The sequence below is a fragment of the Cnephaeus nilssonii genome (assembly GCF_951640355.1).
Source record: "Cnephaeus nilssonii genome assembly, chromosome: 3".
Classification (NCBI taxonomy): Eukaryota; Metazoa; Chordata; class Mammalia; order Chiroptera; family Vespertilionidae; genus Cnephaeus; species Cnephaeus nilssonii.
The window spans coordinates 22,681,124-22,698,679 of NC_137074.1; the positions used below are offsets into that span (position 1 = coordinate 22,681,124).

General features: G+C 52.4%; 1 protein-coding gene across 1 annotated transcript in view; it reads right to left on the reverse strand.

The window, feature by feature from the left end:
* Positions 1-17,556, reverse strand: part of RARRES1 (retinoic acid receptor responder 1) — a 30,717-nt gene that overhangs the window by 8,053 nt on the left and 5,108 nt on the right. The window contains exons 2-3 of the mRNA XM_079764976.1: positions 4,738-4,800; positions 1,774-1,957 (exon numbers count right to left, since the gene is read on the reverse strand). Of these exons, the coding sequence (XP_079621102.1) occupies positions 1,774-1,957; positions 4,738-4,800 (247 nt within the window). The remainder of the gene's footprint in view (positions 1-1,773; positions 1,958-4,737; positions 4,801-17,556) is intronic.

The following is a 17,556-nucleotide window of genomic DNA, read 5'->3' on the forward strand; positions in this document are numbered from 1 at the left end:
GCAAGGATATCCTGAAATGGATTTGATAGTCTCACATCAATGGTAGAGAAACTGCTCTACGATGGCCCAGAACTATGGACTGATTAACTGCTCAGGAGAATCCGCTGAGATTGGAACTGGCCACTCCACGGATATCTCCATGGTTTTTATTCACTTCGTCTAAAGCCAAACTCTTTTTTCAGTTCTAAGTAGATAATTTTATATACATGGACAGGCTATAAACAGCACCATTAAATGTCTCTGCTAAATTGAAAGTGACAAGAAAACTTGTAAATTTTGTGGATGAAAAGGTACCTTCTGTTAAAAAAATTTTTTTGATACTTCATAGTAGCCACATTGAGTTGGCTTGTTACAGAATGACCCTTGTAACGACCCAGGCTTTATTAACTGAACGTGAACCAACTAGCCTGCGCTACTAAGAAGTGTCCGAAATCTAGTGATATTGTGGCAAATCTTCAAAGAAGAGGTCCTCTACATTTTCTAAAGTTTGTGTTTTAAGGAGGATATATAAAACCCTATTTCCACAACTAATGCCCAGGGGAGAAAAAAAAAAAAATCCCTAAATAACTATATAAAGCATGCCTCGTCAAACTACGGCCCGCGGGCCACATGCGGGTGTTTTTGTCGTTTTGTTTTTTTACTTCAAAATAAGATATGTGCAGTGTGCATAGGAATTTGTTCAGAGTTTTTTTAAACTATAGTCCGGCCCTCCAACGGTCTGAGGGACAGTGAACTGGCCCCCTGTTTAAAAAGTTTGAGGACCCCTGATATAAAGTATTTGCCGTTAGCCCATATATTTCAGGCAGTGCTAAATAGAAGCAAATTCTGTAACATGGGATTTGAGTTGTTCCTCACAATTATTTGGAACAGGATTTCATCTAAGTCATCAGAGAGCTACAGTAAGAGTTATCTGAGCTTCTGAACTTGAGGAACGCGAGGATCAGTGTCCACTTGGGTTTTAGGAACATTGACGGGGCACAGACAGCTCAGGAATGGAGACCGTGGGGCCCCACGTTGACGCGGGTCTGTCCGTCTCTGAGCGGACAAGTGAGCTGTGACAGGCTGTGGGATGGGAAGTGCTGCAGCACTGGTCAGATGTCAAGCTTAATACCCCCGTGCAGATCCAGAGATGACTCCTGTGGTTTGGAAATTGAATTTGCCGGTAAGAGCTGAGCGTCCATGCTGCCCGCACCCTGCTGAGTGCCAGAACCGATGGGCTCCGCTCCACTGCGCTGAGTCACTCAGGGCAGAGGGCAAGTCTCTTATTAGAGATGGCACCGCTGCCCATTAGCTCTCGCTCTAAAATAAGATCAACTCTCCTCCTCTGCGGCCCCCCAGGAAGGCCCCATGACGGTCGGCTCGCTCAGCCCTGGGGCGGACGGCCGCGATGGGCACAGTGCAGGCCCTGGATGGGGTCACCTCGAGTTTCCAAAGCCACCGCCAGGAACTGCTAGCAGTGTCACTTCAGGTTCTAGACTCTCCCCGGAAAAGTGCACCCCTACATGCGTGTCCCGTTGCAAAGACTTCTACCCATTCCTTGGAGAGGCACCTGGCCTTGCCCAGGCCCCGGAGAGCACAGACCCTACATTGTACTGGAGGTGAAGAACAGGAAAACGTACTTCCGAGTTTTGTTTAAATAACAAGGTGTACCACATTCTATAGTTGGATTGAAGTGCCATTTGGGGGATAAAAACTTAAATGATCATTCTTTTTTAAGACTTCATCATTTCATACACTCCTGGATAGAGACATTCCAGATCAGTTGGTCCATACCAGGTATGCTGCTGACATCCAAGGGGGTTTTGAGCTGCTTCATGTGCTTGTAGAGCAGGTAATCCTCTTGCTGTCTTTTGCTCTTCCCTATGAACCGCGAACAGGTGACATTGATGGCAGGCCTGGGTTTCTCATTCCGGAAAAACACTTGAGCGGAACATTTCCCCAAACGTTCCTCGCCTTCCTGAAATAAAGAGTTTGGAATTAAATAGCTGGGTTCCTTCTCCCCACCACCCCAATACACAAACACACAAAATTGAGAAGTTCCTTGTACATGGCAGGTAACTCAACAGATGTAGTGGCCTTTGCTTTATAGAAAGTGGTTTTTGTGCTCATAGCTGAACACAATTGTCCTTCATTCTTTGCTGTCATTTCAACTCCTGCTTTCTGCCTGGCCAGTGTGGCTCAGTGGTTGAGAGTCGACCCAGGAACCAAGAGCTGGCTGGTTCAGTTCTGGGTCAGGGCACATGCCCAGGTTTCAGGCTTGATCCCCAGTAGGGGGCATGCAGAAGGCAGCCGATAGATGATGTTTCTTTCTCGTGGATGTCTCTCTCTGTCCATCTTCCTTCCTCTCTCTAAAAATCCATTAAAAAATGATGCCCCCAAAACAACGCTGGGGGTGTTGAAGAAACACCACCGATGCCCGTGAGTACTGCCTGCTCAAGACTTGAGGAGAGCGGGTGCTTTACTCTCTGCTATGGACCAACATGCCGAGTTGGACCTCCGGCTTTCTAACTGGAACTCGAAGGTGAAGCTGGTTCCTATGAAAAAAAAATGGCCACATCTTCATGCTGCCCTGTGAACTTGGTCTTGTTCCAGTTTTACAGATGAAGATGCCGAAGTTTAAAGAGGAAGCTACTGCATGTCACATCAGGAAGTGGTGAGCCAGGGCTTGAGCTCATGTCTGTCTTGCAAAGCCCTGACTCTGTACTAACTCAAAGTCTACTCAGATCTAATCCGGATGAAGTGGAGGCCGAGGTCACCCAAATGGGACTAATGCAACTGCCGGGGTGACCTCGCTGGGCCTATCTGCGTTCACATGTAAACGTGCACATGCTGAGCATTCTGGGATCACCCTTCTGTTCCACCCAGAGACAGCTGGGGCGGGAGAGGGGGTGCTTTCAGGGGACTCGGGTGTCTGACTCACTTCACCCTTTGACAAAGGTCACACAGTCCATAACCCCAGGGAGCCTAGTCCCAGAAAAACCCCATCAACACGGTCTAGAATTTGAGGAAGTTCCTGGGCCACTAGCCACGGCCCCACTCACATCCATTCGTGGGCCCCGAGGTAAGAACTCGGTTACGATGTGGTTGGTTAAGCGGTTGAATTCTTTTCACATTTTCAGTCCTTTAAACGGGGTGGCATTTCAAATGGCAACAACAACCCAAAATAAACTTTAAAAGAAAAAAAGCCCCCAAGGAAACAAACGGTTATTAAAATTGGATCTGCTTATGGGCTTCCAACGGGCAACTGTTCCTCTGGTGAGCTTTGAACGAGAGGCAATATCCTTGGTGCGTGAAAATCCTAATAAATAGTGCAACGCGGAGAAAGAGGTGGCGAGCGTCAGGAAGAGGATTAGCAAAGGCAGAACACAGGCCGGTACCCAGTCTGCTTTGATGTCAAAGCCATTTCCAAGGAAGAGAGAAAACCAGGTATCGCCCCTGTTTGTTTTCCTTTCCTCTCTCTACCCCCCAGATCAGCGCCGCAGAATCAAAGCTGTCGTCTGGAGATGAAAGACTCCTCACCCCCGGACATGGACACTTCAATTAGCGAGCTGTGCTCGTCAGAGACACACATTGTTGATCAAAATAATCTAGTAATTGTTTCCCCTTTAGCTTTAATCTAATGCTTTCAGTTTGCAGCTCTAAAGTGAAAGGCATCTTCCTTAAGCTTTAAGAAACATTTTAATTCTTCGGTTAATTAGCCAAGTGAGAGCATATTGTTGTCTTGTTAGGGGCTTGTTTCTGAATACGGGCAGCGTTGTTCTGGAAGCATCAGGCTGGGGGTCACGGCTGTGCCCCCCCCCCGACCCCCCAGCTCTGCCACCCAAGACTCTGCAATGCTGGCCGCCACCTGCTCTTCCTGCTTCGACTCAGCACCGCAGAGAGGGGATTTGGCTGGTCTCCCTCCTCCCTGCTGCTGCCTTGCAGCCTAGCCCAGCGCACGGAGGTACGTCTGGTCTCATTTCTGTATGTTTTCTGTTTACTCTCTTCTTGAGGACGGGGAAAAGGGAAAAGGGAATTGGCAAACCCTGGCTGCCTGGTCAGAACGTGGGGGCTGGTGACGCCGGTGGCGTGCACTGCCCCGCGCCGGGCCGCTCAGAAAACCTGTGTCAGGCAGCTTCTGGAGCCGGCCACACGCTCTGCGCTCTGCTAACGAGAAATGTCACCAGCTGACGGGCAGAGGAACGGGGTGGCATTTGAGAGTGAGTCATTCGGAGGCCTGTGAGGTGCTAGGGAGGGGTACCAAAGGGAGCTGTGAAATTCCCTCCCGGGGCCCAGGAAGGAGGGATGATGCTGTGTGCACTGTTCTACGTGCTGCCCCCCAGAAGGCCGTGACATGGCAGGAGTGGAATCGAGTTCCTGCCTCGCTCTGCTCCTCCGTTCTTGAAAACAAAGGCAGGAAAAAAATCCCACCTCCACGTCACTATATATTAGTATTCTTACTCAAAAAAATAAATTCATATGAGTTGCTAATAAGATACCAATTTGGATAGAGTATCAGCCCCAAGGACTGAAGCGTCCCAGGTTTGATTCTAGTCAAGGGCATGTACCTGGGGGCAGGCTCGATCCCCAGCCCTGGTCGGCCTGTGTAGGAGGCAACCAATTGGTGTGTCTCTTTCACATCGATGTTTCTCTCCCCCCCGCCCCCGCTTCTACTCTCTCTAATAAGCAATGGAAAAATATCCCCTGATGAGGATTAACAACAACAACAGAAAGACTCCACGAATGACAGCAGCTTACCTCTGGGTTGTAGCGCTCTGTGGTGAACTCCAGGTCAACTTGACATTCCTTCTTTGAATTAATCTGAAAAATAGAAACTGACTCTTAGCCGGTGGAAGCTCTGCTAACGTCTGCGTATCCAAAAATCACTCTCCTGGGGTAACGTGGCACGGAAATGGTTGCTGTCGCAGCCGTACCTGAATAACACCGGTGTTTGTTAGGAGAAAAGGTCCCGTGTTTTGGTCTGATCATGCCTTGTTGCCGGCTAGCTGACACCTACTCACAAGAGGGAGGCTGCGAAAGGGAAACGGTCGCGTTGAGGCTGGAAGTTGGCTGCGCGAGAGCAGCTACAGGAGAACCGATGTGTGTGCAGGGCTGTGGAGGGAGGACCTGCGTGCCCCAACCTCAGGCCCGTCCACGCCCTGTCCTGGGGGAGACAGGCCCGGTCTCCCGCCCCTGGTCCTGGTGGAACAGGTGTGCCCAGGAATAAATAATGGGTTTTCAGATGGAGATAACGGGAGAAATGGAGTGGTGGGGCAGAGTGACTGCTTTTACTATTACAAGGGGGGGGGGGGGGGGCGTGGAGAAGAGGCTGTTCCGTGGCACAGCCATTGCCAGACCAAAGAGCTAGATCAGGGCCAGAACAGGGATTGTCTCCCTAAATCCCTCAGAGACCGTCGGACAGACCCTCTCCCTGTGCCCACCGCGCGCTGGTTCCTGCCCCGGGCAAGCATGTGAAGCAGGTTCCGTCCTCTGACACCAGCACCCCATCCATCCTGCCCGGCTCCATATAATTCTTTAGGCCCAACACTTGCCTCGTGTGTAAATTTCCCGTAAGAGACTCTTAACTGGCGGACTGGAGCGGCCTGCCTTTCCTCGGTGTGTCCCAGCCTTCCTTACAGAGGCGGGCTTTCAGTGTCAGGCCTTTCCCTGTGCCTGTGTGCACCCGCAGGTGGCCGAGGAAGGTGCCTGGGAGGAGATGAAACCTCACTGAGATCCAGGGGCCGGAAGGGAGCCAGCCACACCCGTACTCAGGAGTGGCAGAGGGAGCGACCACTGAGGTCGGCGGTGGGACAGGATGGAGTGCCGCCATTGGACCAGACCTCAGCTGTTAGGGGCTCTCCTTCCCTGGCAGCTTCCACCAGCAGACCTCCTTCTACACTTCGGAAATGCATGTTGAGCCTTTTTACGCTTTTGCTTTTTACGCTTTTGAATGGATTCCAATGCATATTTTTAGAGTATATATGCCCAGACCATTAGAGCAATTTAAACTGTTTCGGAGGCCGTTATATTGTTTGCCATCATCTATTTTTTTATTTTTATTTTTTTCAGAGAGCTGCCTCCTGCACGCCCCACACTGGGGATCGAGCCCACAACCCGGGCATGTGCCCTGACCAGGAATCAAACTGTGACCTCCTGGTTCCTAGGTTGATGCTCAACCACTGAGCCATGCCGACCGGACACCATCATCTACTTTTGTGGCTATCATTTTTTAGTGTGAAATGATCGTTCAGTACAAGGAGAATTTTCTAGAGAAGAGAGGTCTGTGCTGCATGGAGCTGAAGTTATTTCACATAATTCTGATGAAGTTAAATTCTGGGAACATCCATTTCCTTTGGCTCGTTCCAGGAACATAATAACCAGTCAGGGTTATCTTAACTAGACCAGATAGCACCCGTTACTGTTACAGATTCTTAAAGGATCCCGGGAAACTGGAGAATGGAGGGATAGGATCCTGTGGCAGGTATTTGTGTAAAGAACATGTAAACACATGGGTGTATCTATCAATGCTGCTGGGGGGAGGGGAGCACCCAGCACCCAGGAGCAATTTGCTTAGGGCTCATTTTCAATCTTAAAACAAGTTCCAGTGTAAACGGAAACACTGGCCTCAATTTACAAAATTCATACACGTCTGTCTGCTCACTCATTCACTGTGTGCCTGCTGCTGCGGCAGGCACCCAGGAGATGTGACATCCAGGCCAGCCTCGCCAGTACCGGCTGCTTGAGTGGACACGTGGTGTAGCTAGCTCATCAGTGTGGCCGAGTGCAGCCTACAAGCAGGCTTTCCAGGGCAGGTGAGGCCTCAACTAATTCGCTGAGAAGCAGGTGCCGGCCAGGCAAAGGCGTGGGAATGGAGCTGTGGATGTAAAGGGTTCTATGGCAGGAACGTCACAGGATGGTCTGATCATAAATTCCTAACGGGGCAGGTCATGGTGGGTAGTCACGCGCCAGGCCTGTCACTTCTTTAGTGAAAGGTTTTAAGCCATTTAAGGTGTGCGTCTAGGTTCACACACCTTTGAAATGCCAGAAGCAATACCCCTTGAAGGGGATACTACCCCTCAAAACACAATCTCCTTAAGTATCCTCTGACCCAATCCCCGCCTTGCTTTTTCCCATCTTCCTGACATTCCCTCCTTAATCTCAAATGCATAAAAGAAGCTGCAAAACTGTTCGCTGGAGCATTTGAGATCTTGCTCCCCAGCGTATGTGGTCAGTTTGGCTCAAATCAACTCGTACAAAAATTCCCTATAGGTCTGGGCGTTTCTAAGTGGACAGAGTGTAGGGGCGGCGCTCCAGGGAGGCAGTGACGCTGGGAAAAGGCTGTCTGGGGAGTGTGGCCCATGGTCAGGAAAGACTCTTTTTTTTTTTTTTTTATGAAGGGGATTTAGATAGAACTTGATACCAAAGTATGTGGGAGCCCCAGTAAAGTACACCTAACTACAGTACTCAGGGTGTTATGAGGAGTAAGACGTGGCTTTAAAACAGTTAGGATGGCCCAGCCAGCGTGGCTCCATGGTTAAGCATCGACCTATGAAGCAGGAGGTCAGGGTTTGATTCCTGGTCAGAGCACATGCCCAGATTGCAGGCTTGATCCCCAGTGGGGGGCGTGCAGGAGGCAGCTGATGGATGATTCCCTCTCATCATCGATGTTTTTTATCTCTCCCTCTCCCTTCCTCTCTGAAATCAATAAAAAAAAAAAAATTTTTTTTTTTTTTAAATAAAACAGCTAGGACAGTGCCTGGGTCAGGGTACAAGTTCAATGTCTGTTCACTGTTTTTACCGTTATTGAAATCTATGGACCTGCGGGAGAGAAGGCCCTGGATTAGAACCCCGAGCCTGAGGCCAGGGGAGAATGAAAAGGGGTATTCCCAGCAAGGCTGCTTTGACGCTGGTTTGCCCTGAAGCTCCCAATGAGGGATGAAGGGTATAAAGGGCCACCTGTGGGACAGGCTACCCACGGCGTCTGCCTCTGTCTCCTGGTCTTCACGGCCCCCTCCCAAGTTAGAGGAACCCAGAACCCTCAGCCACACTGGCTCCCAGGACAACCCGTCCTCACGGAAGGCAGCCCTGCCTGCGGGTCTCAGCCTCGAGTATCCGAGTGCAGGCCTCTCACATAGGGGTCAGGGACGCCCCTCAGGTCAGGGCCATTCCTGAGAAGAGGAGGCAGGTGCAATCTTTGGTGCAGGGGACATGGCAGCCGCCCCGGAGGCAGCTGAGTGTATAGAAGTAGATTCAGAAGGAGACACCGCATCTGATGCCATCGCCCCGGGAAGATGTGCACAGGGAGAACTCTGAGGACCAGCGACAGGCGCAACAGTATTAAACGGGCTCGCCCATCCGAGGACGCGCAGTGCTGACAAGCAAGATCTGATCAGACATTCCTGACTGGGCAGGTCATGGTGAGGGCTCGCCCCAGGCATGTACCTTTTTTTAGTAAAAGGTTTATCTTTGGCCAAAACCAGTTTGGCTCAGTGGATAGGGCGTTGACCTGTGGACTGAAAGGTCCTGAGTTCGATTCCGGTCAAGGGCATTGTACCTTGGTTGCGGGCACATCCCCGGTAGGGGGTGTCTTTTTGGAAGCCCGGGGAAGCATGCGTACCCTCTGGGGGGGAGACCGGGTGGCGGAGCCTGTGAGCTATTGGCCTCGCCGATTTGATTTCCTTACTTCGTTTTAATTAGGCCTCTTAAAAGCATCTACATTTTGTTCCAAATAAGATGTTTATATTTTTGATGGCACTTTGTCCCTTATCAAGATGCAGCCCTTTTATCTCCTCTGAGGCCTCTCCTCTCTCCCTTCCTCTGAGTCACAAGTTCCCCAGAGCCGCTGGCCGGCCTCCCGAGATAAGTGGCATCTCGGCCTGCGGGCCTGCATCGGGGACACCGTGTGCAAAGTGTCTCAGGCTCCGTTTCTTTAGGACTGGGCTCCATGTGGGTTCAAATTATTCTGCGATCAAGAGGTCCTTGTTGTCCAACATCCGCCCTGGGATGTGTTGGGTGCCTCCCTATGGAGCGTGTGCGAGGTGCGGAGTCCAGGGAACAGAACAGAGAGCCCAGCCCCAGGGCAGTGAGGCCCGGAGAAGGCCGCAGGGCCCATCGCTGTGGAATGGACTGTGGGTGATGTCAGAGCGATGGAAGGGTCACTGGAGAACGGACCCAGCCTTGGGGTGGGGAAGTTAGCTGAACTTTGGAGCTGAACTCTGAAGATTAGAAAGGAATTGACTTCGGGGTTGGGGCTTGGGGGAGGGGAGCTGGGAAATGGTTCAGCACAGAAGGAGCAGACGGCTGAAGGCGGGCGGAGCAGCCAGGGCCAAGGGCGGGCTCAGGAAGCGGCAGGAGCGGCCCCTGCAGGCTCCAGTGAGGGCTTGTCCTTAGAGAAATGGAAAGCCCTGGGCGGGGAGGAAGCCTTTTGAGAAGATTGCTCTGAGATGGAAGGTGAAAAAAAAGAAAAAGAAAAAGAAAGAAAAGATGGAAGGTGAGAGCTGGTGCTGCAGCGAGGAGGTGTCCAGCGTGAGTGCAGGGCCTGCGGGGGGCCAGGTGACCAAGGGGAACCAAGGTGGGGACTGCAAATGGAGAGAAGCATGTGGTGGGCAGACAGAACTGTTTACACTGTCAACACAAACAGTCCTGTAATTCAAGATCAGAAATTATCGCTAGAACGCACGTTTCCTATTAGGACATTATTAAACCAACCACATTGAAAGGATGCTTGCATTACAGAAGGCCAGCCAGCCAGCCAGCCTGCCTGCCGGGCCGAGTGGACCGCCGTGAGCACTGCACGGGTCTCGATGCCAAAGCTCTGAAGGCCAGCTCAGCCCCATGAGCACCTGAGAAACGCAACCAAGGAAGCAGTGAGGTACCCCTGCACAATGAGCAGACTGGCAACGGATTAGAGAGTGGGCAGGGCCAACCGTTAGCCGGAATGGGGGAGATGGCTCCTGCGTGGCCGGTGGGAGGGTGCCCAGAGGCAGCCTGAGGGGGGCGGGCAGTCTGGCCCACTGGGTCAAATCAAGTTACCTGCGCCCTACGATTTGGCTACCCCACTTCTGGTTCTGTCTCCAGGGAAACTGGCACAGGGCCTCACAAGGGCCTCCCAGGAGGATGCTCCTGGAGGCTGTGTGTGTGTGTGTGTGTGTGTGTGTGTGTGTGTGTGTGTGTGGCGGGGGGGGGGGGAGTTGGAGGCAATCTGGTGTCCCCTCCTGGGGGCAGGGGAGGGCAGGTAAACGGGGGGTGCCTGCCATGGAGTGCCATGCAGACTGGCCACACATATGGCAACACAGACAGACCCTAAATGCTGTGCTTGAAAACAGAAACAACAAACTGCATGGCATACATATCACGCACAAACATTTTTTAAATTAAAGTTTGCACACAAACCAACAATGTCTTTTCTAAGAGCACTACAGACAGAATCATACACATAGGACCGTTTCCAGTGGTTGCCTCTGGGAGGTTGGGGTGACCGAAAAGAGGCACAAAAGAGAGTAACTACACAAACACAGACGGAACCAAAAAGTTGCTCCCTCCACTTGGTACCTGGACCACAAGCACAGCACCAGGCTTTAAAAAAGAGAGAAAGTCCCCGGCCTGCGTGGCTCAGTGGTTGAGTGTGGACCTATGAACCAGGAGGTCACAGTTAGACTCCCAGTCAGGGCACATGCCCGGGTTGTGGGTTCAATCCCCAGTGTGGGATGTGCAAGAGGCAGCCAATCAATGATTCTCTCTCTCTCCCTCTCCCTTCCTCTCTCTGAAATCAATAAAAATATATTTTGGGGGGAGGGGGAATAGAAAGGAAGTCATTTAACAGCAAATTAAGTCCAAAGTAACTCCTATGGATGTCCCCTCCCCGTATCTTAAACTTGGGTCTTCGTGTTTCACATAGATTCATTAGATGAGAGGAGTAAACTGCCCACTGTGTGTTGGCTTCAAATCTAGAAGCTCACGGTCAGCTGGTCCTCCCCCTGTGGCTTGTACACCAGTTGCTACAGCCACATGGTGCAAAGCTATTATTAAAACACAAGAGCTAATCAGACATTTTTTGCAAGAGCCGACCTGGTGCTGGGGGAAGGGGACCGCGGCTGGCTCCCCGGGAAGGAGCTGTCCGGGAGCCGCTGATCACAGCCCCAGTCCCTTCACCCCCAGCCGCCAGGACCGCCCATCTGTGAAACAGATCAGGAAGTTTCACATCCCTTTCTCAGAGCGCAGCCAGCGGCCCCGCACATTGTTCTAATACTTTCCAGAATTAAGGCTCTTTATAGAAAGGAAAACTCAGCAAACAAAGCAAATGACCAGGAGACTGGATACCCTGAAGAAATGAGCAGCTCTTTGCCTCAGATTTCTTTTTAATTACAGTCCTTATCTGAGGGGATACCATCCAAGACCCCCAGTGGATACCTGGAACCCCATATATAGAAGTTATTTCTATACCTACCTACGATGACGTTTAATTTGTAAATTAGGCACAGGGAGAGATGAGCACCAATAACCAATGATCAAACAGAACAATGTGCTGTCATAAGAGTGATGTGAATGTGGCCTCGCCGTCCTTCTCTCTTAAAATATCTGATAACGGCGGCGGCAGTGTATACAGCTGAAGGATGATTCATGCCTGGGGCAGAGATTTCATCACGCTACTCAGAATAGCACTCCATTTAAACTTATGAATTGTTTATGTCTGGAATTTTCCATTTAGTATTTTCGGACCAGCGTTGACCGCAGGTAACTGACACGGGGCGGGGGGGGGGGGAGCAACACTGGATGGGGGAGGGGGGTCCTACTGTCTGCAGAAGAGGGGACTCGGGTACTGTCCCCAGAACTAAATGCTGGGCAACCCGGGACCTTTAATGACATGGTTTAGGTTCTAACCTGGTTTTTTGTGTTTTATTTATTTTTTAGGTTTCTTGTTTTTCTTGCTGCCCCTGGCCATGAATAAGGGCAGAATCCAGCCCTTCCCCTCGAGTACCTCCCACCCCCCTCGCCTCACCACGGGCTCCTTAGGGGAGCGGTCAGCACTTGGATTTGGGGCTTTGCTTGCAGTCAGCTTGGAGGCTGGGGAGGAGACAGGCCATTCATTTCCTTTTTGAGGAAGTGTATCAGGAATGCCTTCAAAGGACTGAACTCATCGTGTGTGTGTGTGTGTGTGTGTGTGTGTGTGTGTGTGTGTGGTGTGTGTGTGTGGGTGTGTGTGTGTGTGTACTTTCTTGGGCAGAAAAAAATGGCCCTCAGGTCCTTATCAAATCAATACCAAACACTTATTCACTGCTTGTGTGTAAAGCATCCCGCTAGTCACTGGGCAGGAATCATGATAAAAGCAATAACAGGTACAGTTGAGCTCTCCCATCCACACGTGGTTCTTACACGGCACCCGTGTGTCACTCATTACATCACCAGGGCCCTTGGGGGTGAAGACTGCTGTTATCCTTGTTTTTTTCTTTCCTTTTTTTAGAGGGAGTGGAAGGGAGGGAAGGAGGGAGGGAGGGAGGGAGAGAGAGAGAGAGAGAGAGACATGGATTGGTTGCCTCCTGTAGGCACTCCAACTGGGGCTGGGAATTGAACCTGCAACCCAGGTATGTGCTCCTGACTGGGAATCCAACCGAGGACCCCTCAGTGCCCAGGTGGACGCTTTATCCATTGAGCCACACCGGCCAGGGCACTATCCCCATTTTAAGGATGAAGAAACTGAAGCACTTGCTCACAGTCACAGAGGGAGTGGTAAGGAAGCCAGGCTCTGGGGCAGCCACTCTCCCGTACACAGCAGCAGCCTCTCTCTAAGGGAGGGCGGAGAGAAAGCTGCCTGGGAGGTGTGTGTGTGTGTGTGCATGAGGTGGGGGGTTGGGGGGGGGGCTGTGCTTACAACCACCACGCCTATAGACAAGCCCCCCCAAGCCTCTGGAAGGGAGGCAGCCAGGCAGGGCATGGTTCTATGAGTTTCCTAGGGCAGCCGTAGCAAAGCACCACGACTGGGAGCCTCAAACACAGCAGAAACGGATTCTCCGCTTCGGAGACTGTAAGTCCAAAGTCAAGGTGTGGTCAGGCCGCGCTCCCGGTGAGCCCCGGTGGAACCCTCCCCTGGCGGTGCCCTCGGTCCTGGGCTCGCAGCTGCCTCCCTCCAACCCCAGCTTCTGAGTCTAAGTGGCGTTCTCCTCTTTACCTTCACGGGGTCTCACAAGGACAGAGTGGTAGGACCAGGCCCAGGCCAAGCCTCTTTGGCCTTATCATGATCCCTTCTGCAAACACTATTTTCAAGGTCCTATTTGCAACGTGGGGGTTAGGACGTCACCCTGTCTTTTTGGAGGACACAACTCAACCCACAGCGGCTCGGACATGAAGACGCTCTGCGATGAGGAAGGAGCCCCTGGCTGCACCCTTTCAGGCGAGGTATGCCCGGGGGACAGGAGCCAGTGCTGGGGGACAGGCTGAGACCAGCAGAGAGGAAGGGCGGGCCTCCAGCACGAGGAGGAGAGTGTCAGCCGGGCGAGGGGAGCAGCCAGGTGGAGGAGATGAGCGTTCGTGGAGGGAGGGGTAGACTTGGAGTCGAGGTCCCGATGGTGGGTGGGGGGCCAGGCTAGAGAAGGCCTCCTGCAGGGACTTGGGTCTCAGACTTGAGCTGCAACAGAATCCCCTGGCGGCTAAAACTGCGAGCTGCGAGGTCTGAGCCAGTAAGCCTGGGGTGGCGCCTGGGAGCGTGCATTTTAACCCGACCCAGGGGCTGCGGCTGCTGGTCCACGCACCTCACATGGAGGAATTCTCTCCGGATGCTGAGACACTGAGGCCCCGAGGGAGCGGCAGGAAGTGACGGTCACTAGAACGCAGCCGGATGCGGACAGGGCCCTGCGTTCTCCCCAGACGCCCGAGGGCATCATGAGGACTAAATGAAGTGGAGGAACATGATCTCAAAGTGGGGGGCCCCGGAGTCTCTGGTAAGTCAGGTCCTGGCGCCTTAGAGACTCCCAGAGGCAGGTCTGCCCTCTGCGCCCTCCTAGGACGTGCGCTTCCAAAACCTGGATCTTAGCACACAGTGAGATCCATTTCGGAATTCTGATCGGAATGATAACAGAATAAATATGTGGTTTCTTTCACCTACCAAGTTGGAAGTAGGTGAAATTTGTTACAGCAGTGAAGCTAATACAGATACAAAGTTACTTGTGATCATAAATGGCCTGTTCTGGGTGGGCACGTCCCCTTGGGGCCATCAGGGATGGAATCGCATGCATCTTGCACACAGCGATGGCCCAAGACCCCCTTTCATAACTTGGCTTTACTGACTAGAGACTCCCCCAAGCAGAAGGCCGGCTGGGCTGAAACAGTCCGCGAAGAGCATCACTCCTTGCTTCACGGGAACGGCCGTCTTCCAGATAAAGACATCTGCATCCGCCCCGGGACAGCACATCTGCACATTCTTTTTTTTTTTTTTAATATATTTTGATTTATTACAGTGAGGAAGAGAGAGAGATAGAAAGTTAGAAGCAGCTCACACCCCCCCACTGGGGATGTGCCCGCAACCAAGGTACATGCCCTTGACCGGAATCAAACCCGGACCCTTCAGTCCGCAGCCGATGCTCTATCCACTGAGCCAAACAGGTTTCGGCTCATCTGCACATTCTAACAGCAATGCTACCAAGTCGGGTCTACTTTCCGGGTAACACACACAGCTTGTCCTCATGCGAGTGGATCAGAGATCCTGCCTCCAGCGCCTGTCCGGACTGTGTTTGCATTCGATAAGATACACTGTTTGTTTAAGTAACAATAAATCCGAGGAACGTGATGAGCGATGGAGAATAGGTGCTGTTTATTCCAGGACACATTTTAGAAATGTAACACCCCTCGTCAAGTCACTCCAAGCCTCGGAGCAAAGGGAAGAGCTGGGAGGGCGCCCCAGAGAAGCCTTGCTGTCCGCTGCGGAGGGAGCCCCCAAAACACTGGCCGGCCGTCTCCCAGGACGCGATTCTGCTGAAAGCGAATCTCGGACAGAAACGCTGTGCTGTGGGGAGATGCTGTCCCTTGTTTTTCTGCTTCTGGGTGCTCAGCAGGGTCCCACCGTGTTGCCTCAGAGCTGGTGGTGACGACTTCAAATTCACGTGTGCAGGTTGGGGCGGGCGGTGGGCGGTCAACCCCCCCAGGGGCCGCTCCCCTCCCCTCCCCTCCCGCGCACACTGGGCCTCCCAGGCCTGAGAGACTCGCTTCTAAATGTCCCCCGCGGCCCCCACAGCTGGGAGGAACACATAAATGTCGTGTGAGAGGAAACTTCTTCCCTGGAGAAGGTTAGCTTTCTGAGTCAGGCTGAGCTGGAGACAAGTACACAGCTCGTCTGGGGATAAAAACGGCTATGCCGTTTTCTGTTCCGGACCGAGCGAGCGCCGGTGCATGCCATCCCAGCCCAGACTCCTCTTCCTGCACCTCCCTCCCTCGGGCACCCCAGACCGAGCGAACGCAGTGCATGCGGCGGAAGTTGTCGACTTTCGTTCGGGTCAGGGCCCGTCTTGGGGTTCCCAGCAGATGGTTTGCACAAGGACACTTGGCTCCAGGAGGTTAAGGTGGAGAGAGAGAGAGAGAGATGGTACCCCATGTGTCCATCTTTGCTTAGCCAATTGTGGGTGCCAGGCCTTGGCCCTTTGACAGGAGCCCGAGTGGGAATGGCCACAGGCTGTGTTCTCTGCTTGGCGGCCAGCTCAGGGCGGGGCTCAGTAGGAGAGTCTGGTTGAAGGGGGGTGTGAGGAGTGGACTCTCTCTCCCACCTCCAGGGGGGCAGGAATGGTTAGGGCCTGGCCTGGCCCGGCCTCCTGTTCCAGGTGTCCAAGTGTCCCAGCACCCTGCCAGCTACCTTTGCTTTCATTTTTTCATTCTAAAATGTTTAATATTTGTCTCTTGCAGGGCCCTATGCTAGCTAGTGCCGCGCAGGAGATAAAGAGCAGAAGCAGGCACGCGTGCAGAGCGGAAATAAATTGGCTGTTGAGGAGCAAGCGGAAAGCAGCCCCCGCCAGCAGCAGGGTGTGAGGACAGGCACTTGCAGAGGGAAGGAGGTCACCCGGGTTGCAGAGCTCAGCCTGGCAAGAGGTGGAGCAAGAGCTGCTGGTCCTTCCCCTGTCCAGCAGTGTTCCTGCGTGAGCTCAGCGGCCTGAAGGTGCCCGCAGCCTAATCCCCGGGTTCATGTGAATGTTACTTTACATGGCAAAGGGCACTTGGCCAGTGTGATGGGCAGAGCATCCAGGGTCCTTACAGGAAGGAGTCGCATTCAGGGGATGCTTCGCTGCTGGCTTTGAAGATGGGGGATGGGGCTATGAGCCAAGGCGTGCAGGTGGCCTTTAGAAGCCGGAGAAGGCAAGGAAGTGGATCTCGTCTAGAGTCTCCAGAAAGAGTGCTGTTGCCCTAACTGGTTTGGCTCAGTGGATAGAGCGTCGGCCTGCAGACTCAAGGGTCCCAGGTTCAATTCCGGTCAAGGGCATGTACCTTGGTTGTGGGCACATACCCAGTGGGGAGTGTGCAGGAGGCAGCTGATTAATGTTTCTCTCTCATCGATGTTTCTAACTCTCTGTCCCTCTCCCTTCCTCTCTGTAAAAAATCAATAATATATATATATATATATATATATATATATATATATATATATATATATTTAAAAAAAGAGTGCTGTCCTTCCAAAACCTTGATCTTAGCACAGTGAGATCCATTTCGGAATTCTGACCGGAATGATAAGAGAATAAATATGTGGTTTCTTTCACCTTCCACGTTTGAAGTAGGTGAAATTTGTTACAGCAGTGAAGCTAATACAGATACAAAGTTACTTGTGATCATAAATGGCCTGTTCTGGGTGGGCTCGAACCCTTGGGGCCATCAGGGATGGAATCACATGCATCTTGCACACAGCGATGGCCCAAGACCCCCGTTCATAACGTGGCTTTACTGACTAGAGACTTCCCAAACAACCACAAGCCACCCCGCGTGGAGAGCTGCTGTGGCTACTACCCAACCGCTGTGGGTCCAGCTCCGCAAAGACCTCTTCATCTCGGGCACCATCGCAAAGGCAAATAAATGCCAAGGCTGCCTAAATCTCTAGGGTGAATCGTTGCCAATATGCTGAGATCAGGGAGTGTGTGTGTGTGTGTTTGACATTCCATGTCTCGTTAATGTCGGTCCTTCTGGGGCTGAGTGTTTACGTTTGCTCTTCAGCAGAACAACTCGGGCCCTTTGAGGAAGAGCGTGCAGCCAAGCCCGCCTCCTGGTGGCTAAATCCACAACCTGCCACCAGGGGACTTTATTTGGGGCCACAACTAACGCTCCGATCACACGCATCCTTACCTAGGACACCCCACGTGGCAAGACAAGGGGCACATGTTGCAGGCTGGTAAAGAACGTTTGTGGTTCAAACCATGTATTATAAGCTGGTTAAAGGCATCCAGGAGCAACTGGCTCGGGCGACCGGGGCAACGAGCCATGGAGGCCAAGGCCAAAATCCAGGCCCCAGGGCCAGGTGGCCTGTCCTACCGCCAGCTGGACTCAGACTCCGCAGTCAGGCAGGAGGCCGGGTGGAGACTGCGGGTGCCCCTGTGCCCCGCCAGCAGGAGC